Source organism: Bos javanicus, chromosome X (genome assembly GCF_032452875.1).
Source record: "Bos javanicus breed banteng chromosome X, ARS-OSU_banteng_1.0, whole genome shotgun sequence".
In the NCBI taxonomy this organism is placed as follows: domain Eukaryota; kingdom Metazoa; phylum Chordata; class Mammalia; order Artiodactyla; family Bovidae; genus Bos; species Bos javanicus.
This window is the reverse complement of record NC_083897.1, coordinates 56504561-56511017: the sequence shown is the minus strand read 5'-3', so window position 1 is coordinate 56511017 and position 6457 is coordinate 56504561. Positions and strand designations below refer to the sequence as shown.

The following is a 6457-nucleotide window of genomic DNA, read 5'->3' as shown; positions in this document are numbered from 1 at the left end:
CCTGAATGGTTACATTTGCATTTGAATAGTTGGTCTATTTTTATGTTTTTCCTTATATAATTGATTAAGGAAATTTAAAAACAAACTTGTCAGAAATAGAGGTGTAGACATAGAAAACAATCTTATGGTTACCAGGAAGTGGGGGAGGGATAAATGGGAGATTGAGATTGACATATACACACGACTCCATTAGATATAAAATATAACTAATAAGAACCTACTGTATAGCATAGGCTACTCTACTCAATATTCTGTAATGACCTATATGAGAAAAGAATCTAAAAAAAAGTGGATACATGTATGTGCATATCTGATTCACTTTGCTGTATAGCAGAAACTAACACTACATTGTGAATCAACTATACTCCAACTAAAAAATTAAAAAAAAAACACACAAATCTGTCAGTAACAGGTATATACCAGGAATGGTTCAGTGATACTCAAGATCACACATCTAGATACCTGTCTCCAGGGCTGCCCTGTGCTAGATTCAGTGTATTAAGTTTCTATTGTTACATAACAAATTGCCACACAAAAGATCTCTCTCATCTATAGTCATGTATATCTTCACCCTTCTATATTCCATGGGTTAGAAGGAAGTCAATAGTCCTGTCAAAGTCCAGGACAAGGGATTACACAAGGGTGTGAACACCAGAAGGTGGGGATTATTGGGGGCCAGCTTTTAGTCTGTCCACCATACTTGGACTCCTCTAAGTTCTTTTCCAGTGATGTGGGAAGAATGGATCCACCACCCTAGACCGATGATCCTCTTCCCAGGCCCCAGTCTCTCCTCTGCCCCTTCTCTACAATCACTGAGTGCCATTTCTCACCTCAAGAGGTTTTACTTGCATATATGTATATAATGTAACTAACTTATCCTCTGTTCCCTGCCTATATCCCTTATTTCTAAGCTACTTCTCAGTCCTGGGCATATTTATTTTGGCCGTGATCTGAAGCCTCAGAAGCACAGGCCTTCTGAAGAGGATTATGTAGGCCTCTTGGAGCTTAGGACTTAGGTCTACATGAGGAGCAAATTCAGGGCCCCTGATACACAGAGCATGGTTTGAGGTTGAGAGGCAAATGTCCTGAGTACACACATCCACTTAACCACACACGTGGGACTCTTGGCTGTTTGCAGAGTTGAAGCCCACCATGTTACCCTCCCCAATTAAACTTTATTCACTCTCTCCATTAGATGTAGCCACTATCCTAAATAAGTTGTTTATAATTCTCATTACTTTTTGTCTGCTATATATGTGTGCATAATTCTTATGCATTCCTTTGATTACATGTATGTTTGTGTGTGTGTGTGTGTGTGTGTGTGAGCTGCTCAGTCATGTCTGACTCTTTGAGACCTCATGGACTGTAGCCCACCAGGCTTCTCTGTCCATGGGATTCTCCAGGCAAGAATAATGGAGTTGGTGGCCATTGCCTTCTCCAGGGGATCTTCCCCACCCAGGGATCAAACTTGCATCTCTCCTACATTGCAGGCAGATTCTTTACCACCTCAGCCACAAGGGAAGCCCATATGTATATTCATAGGTAATCAATTTATGGTGATTGTTTAGAATGTCTCTAGACCTTGTATACAAGGCATCTTAATGTTTGTATACTTCTGAGACTGGAATTTTCCCTTACCCATTTTCTCCACTGCTACTACTTTGAATCTGATCTTTCCTTGTGTCTGCATCCCTGAGAATTCTAGTCTCTTTCCCAGTTCATCCTTTATCGTCCTATTCAATTTACTTGAAACAGTCTCAAGTCAGTGAAGTAAGACTGGTCATAACATAGATAAAGCCTAAATCCGTGTTTTTCAAACTTTAGTGTGCCTCAGAATCACCTAAAGGGCTTGTAAAACTCTGGTTGCTGGACTACCTTCAGATTTCCAATTCACTATGTCTGGAATGGGGCCAGAGAATTTGTAATTCTAACAAGTTCCCAAATGATGCTGATGCTACTATATTATGTCAGCCCACTAACAGCCCAGTACTATCTGGTCTTAAGATAAGCTAAGTCATTCATCAGGTTCTTTCAATAAAATGCAGTAGGGCCTGGACCTCTATCCCTGTTTACATAAGGTGTTTTTAACTTGATGTTTCAATTGGCCGTGTGTGTGTGTGTGTGTGTATGTGTATGCGTGTGTGTGTGTGTGTGAGCTCAGTCATGCCCGACTGTTTGCTTCCCCATGGACTGTACCCCGCCAGGCTCCTCTTTGGAATTTTCCAGGCAAGAATACAGGAGTGGGTTGCCGTTTCCTTCTCCAGGGATGTTACTGATTCAGAAATAGAACCCATGTCTCTTATGTCTCCTGCATTGGTAGGCAGGTTCTTTACCACTATTATCATCTAGAAAGCCCACTTCAATTAGAGGACGCAATAAAAGAACTTAAAACATGGTTGAAAATGATCCCTTTCAACAACAGTAGGGTGGGCCAGAACAGAAAGATACAAAGATAGATTTGAATCAGGTTATTTATATAAAAAAAAATTTGAAGCTTATTCATTTTTAAAAAGCTTTTTATTTTCAACTTGAACTAATTCTGTCAGACATATCAGAGAAAACAGAAAAATTAGATATCAGAGATGTTACTTTTTGGGTGAAGAATTTTGGAACAAATCAGCCTTGATAAATTTCCCACAGACTACTAAAAATCAGAAAATCTCATATCTGTGATGAATCAATCCACTGTTTCTCTTTCATCCAAGTCTTTCTAAGCCTTCAAACTGTAGGAAGAAATAAAAGAACAATTAAACACAACAGTGACTTTCTAAATCTAATAATAGTCAATCCTGTATATATTTGTTGTTTCAACAAGAGAAAACACAATTTTCCTCTTGTAAACCAGACCCTTGGGTATCAGGGTGTTTGTCTGTCAACTGAACATGTGTTCAATCAACTGATCACACCAATCTAGTCTTTGACTTGTCAAATGCCAAAAATGTTTGTTATCATTATTTTTTTTTGGCTGGTGAGGTGGGGGAAAGGAGAACACCAGACAGGGATATAAATGTCTTTCCACCTTAAAATACTGTGCTCTTTCCATAAACCATAATCTCTTAATCTCCCAGACCCTCAGAGTCCATATCTGTAAAAGGAGAAAGAAAAAAAAAAGAAGGAAGAAAAATGATAGAAGGGATGTAAGTTAAATTAATAATTCAATAACCAAAATCTTAGTATAACTAATTTTATTTTGCCTTACACATGAAATACAAAAGTTTAAATAAACACTTAGATATAAGTCATTAAATGAGATCTTACTTGAAATTCTTATCTTTTTGCAATTTTTAGGTAGTCACATTATCAAAGGCATTGTGTCCTTGTTAATATAAGAAAAAGTACTTAGTGGCCACCAAATGACAAACTCCCATCTCTAATGCATGTTCCGGTCACTTTTGCTACTTAGTGCTGGCAACTGTGTTCTAAACAAATATGGTCTCAGTTACCAGGCCTGATAAATTTCTCACCTGTGTTAAGTCTTATCATTACAGCTCAAAGAATGTATACCTATGAAAGATGTACAATTCAGAATATTCTGCATTCTATACTATCTAGTGAATGTGAAAATTATTAACCCTAAAACTGATGTATAAAAATAATTTTAAAACAAGTTTCATTGTTTATCAAGAAAATTTAAGAATATAACATGTGTATGGCAGAAATGGTTGGATCACACTCAACCTGGACTCTCCCAGGCTGCACTCTATTGGATTTGGATCCTTTCAAGGTTCTTTTTCTGGTTCTTCATTTTCATCTTCTTTCCCTCCTTGCCTTCAAGTTCTTGGACCTCTTCATTAGAATTTTCATATTGATAATTACTAGCTTCTTTCATGAAAAATAATATGGACTTTGGGACCAGACTTCATGGAAAAAATAACCCAATTTACAATCACCTCCAGTATTCTACCCTCAGGAGGAGAGAAGTAGGTGCAGAAAAACTAACGAGGCACCTTCCTAGTGGTTAGAGCAACACTTCCAGGGCCCTCACATTTCTGCAGCTTCAGGGTTTTCAGGGTGAGGTCTTTACCATCTATCCAGTAGATCTCACACCCTGTGCTGCTGATTATTTCTGGTCCTTTGGAGAAGAAGGGATCAGAATCATCTGGGTCTGACCGCATTTGGTATGTGTTCATCAGAACTTTGTTGAAAAAGTATTCGTCTGACTTAAAGAGGAATTCTTAAGGTGAAGCTCATTGGTTTTCGGACCCCTGAGAATTTTATTTTTACATCTTTCAGGTGATCTGTTACAAGTTCATCATTTCCCTGGGTCATGCTACAGAGAATCTTTAAGTGCCCTCAACCAAAAGCAAGGGATGCCCTTTGTTTGCCCCTTCCGTTCAGGCTCTCTTTCCATCTCCTCCCAAGCTCCTTCTGGAACAGGTACTTGCCACTGACATTCACCTTCTGTGGGTTCATGAATTTTATTGATGATGTCAGCTCTCTTATCAAACAGAGGTTGGTAGAAGACAGCATACTTTTGGTTGAGACCATAAAGGTCTTCATAGAATTGGAATTCCACTTGTGCAAATTGTGCCTGGAGATTTTTGAGAGCTTTGACCCTCTGCTTAACCGCTAGAGGCCAGCACTGAGTGTGGCCTGCCTTTAGCCGGATGCCCCAACAGGGGCCACAAGGGCCTCAGGAATCGGCTGCCTCCTGCGGGTTTCAGTCTCCTCGGTTGCATAGGCCCCTCCAGTGCACAGAATACATCTGCATCAGTCAGGGAATTGCCCTCCTCGACCTTGAGCTTCTCGGGTTCCTCTACCTTCTAGCATGCTGTCCCATCGGCAAGTTCCCCAGGCATTTAGGGGGCGGTTCCCTCTATCAGGTACTTACCCCTCCCACCCTAGTTCTCTGCTCCCTCTGCCAGACCCTTGCCCTCCCAAGGTATGGATCCCTCTCCCGGATCTTCAAGCTCTTGAGAGCCACACTTGACCATTATGCAGCCTGAATCAGAGTGAACCAAGACGTGGTTATTATAATGATACTGCATAGAACGGAATGGACCAGATCCTGGAACAGGGATCAAAACTCTGCCATGGGTAACTCATGGGCCCCTACTATGCTTTCTCTGCCCTCCTCCTGTACCTCATCATCATGGTCTTTCTCCTTGTATTCATCTTTCTCCATGCTGTCATAGTCCAGCTCCTCTTCCTCCTCCTCCTCTTCACCCTCCTCTGGGTCCTCCTCTTGCTCTGCTGAGGGGGTGTCCCTGTTCTCCTTGATTGTGGGCTGGGTGGCCTGCTGCCTAGCACCCTCCTCCAGAAGAGCTCTGGCAACTGCCTGTGAAGCCAGAAAGGCAGCAGTCCCTGCGATCCCATCTGACCCTTCGGCAAGGGGAATCACAGGGACGCCAGTGAGTGCAGGATCACGGTCCTCCCCACCATCAACTACATTCTGGCTACTATGAGCTGGGTCTTGCTCCTGCGTGGTTGACATGGCGGCAAGAACCCACTTGTCCCTGCTTGGACCCAAGTTGTGATCAAGTGCAGAAAGGACTGTGGTGAAAATGGCAGCCACCAAAGTGACTGCCACTAACTGGACGCTGTTGGCAGCAGGGGCTACAGGGAGGTGGTGGGGTGACAGAGAAGGCGGTTGAACAGGTAACAGAAGTCTAAAAAGGTGCCTGAAGGGGCCCCGCAACAGGTAGAGCTCACAGAGACTGTTGCCACGGTGGCGGTGGCCAAGTTATGAAAGAATCAGAGGGGCGGGTGATAGGAGCTGAACCTTGAAGGGTCAACAAAGGAGCGATTTCGTCATCAGCGAGCCCTAAGCTCATTTGCTGAGAAGTGAGGATTGACATACCTGGTGTCCAGTGAGTGATCAAGGCCCCTAGGTTCTGGGTTACTCGAAATCTCCTATGTCTTTGAGACGTTAAAGTCCTTGTTTGGCCTTTAGGACCACACAAGTTCACAAGTCCTGTTAATTTCATAATTGTCAGCAAAACTGTAGTATTCCAATCAAGAACTGTAATCCCCTCTCCCCATTTCATCAAAGGCCAGCTCCTGTCAGTAGGGACAGAGTCATTAAAAATTGTATAGCTCAGATCTCAGCAGTGGCAATAACTTCCAAGAAGAGAGTAAAGATTTTAGCCTTCTTAACATTATTAAAATTCCTTAATAATAAAGAACATATGAAGTTAAAATGGCATCAATCAGAACAGAGGGTTGAAGAAATGTTAGAAACAGGAGCTGGAAGTTTAATCAATGCTGCGAAAAACACACCAAGCCTCTAAAGAATGCATACAGAAAAGAGAATGCTTATTTAAGGCAACCATGCTGCTGCTGCTGCTGCTAAGTCACTTCAGTCGTTTCCGACTTTGTGCGACCCCATGGATGGCAGCCCACCAGGCTCTTCTGTCCCTGGGATTCTCCAGGCAAGAACATTGGAGTGGGTTGCCATTTCCTTCTCCAATGCATGAAAGTGAAAAGTGAAAGTGAAGACGCCCAGTCGTGTCTGACT

General features: G+C 42.2%; 1 protein-coding gene across 1 annotated transcript; it reads right to left on the bottom strand.

Moving 5' to 3' along the window:
* Window positions 1–2501: 2501 nt before the first annotated feature.
* Window positions 2502–5709, bottom strand: LOC133242411 (uncharacterized protein C53C9.2-like). Its single transcript, XM_061408570.1, has 2 exons — window positions 5084–5709; window positions 2502–2723 (listed from the first exon to the last, which is right to left on the bottom strand). The coding sequence occupies exons 1-2, from the start codon at window positions 5432–5434 to the stop codon at window positions 2697–2699; spliced, it is 378 nt and encodes a 125-aa protein (XP_061264554.1). The 5' UTR covers window positions 5435–5709; the 3' UTR covers window positions 2502–2696.
* Between the last annotated feature and the right edge of the window lie 748 nt (window positions 5710–6457).

Coding starts and splice junctions, on each gene's coding strand:
- LOC133242411 (XM_061408570.1), bottom strand. CDS start 5,434: ATGTCAACCACGCAGGAGCAAGACCCAGCTCATAGTAGCCAGAATGTA. Junction 2,724..5,083: donor AGAAAGACCATGATGATGAG/GTACAGGAGGAG, acceptor TTCTTCCTACAG/TTTGAAGGCTTAGAAAGACT.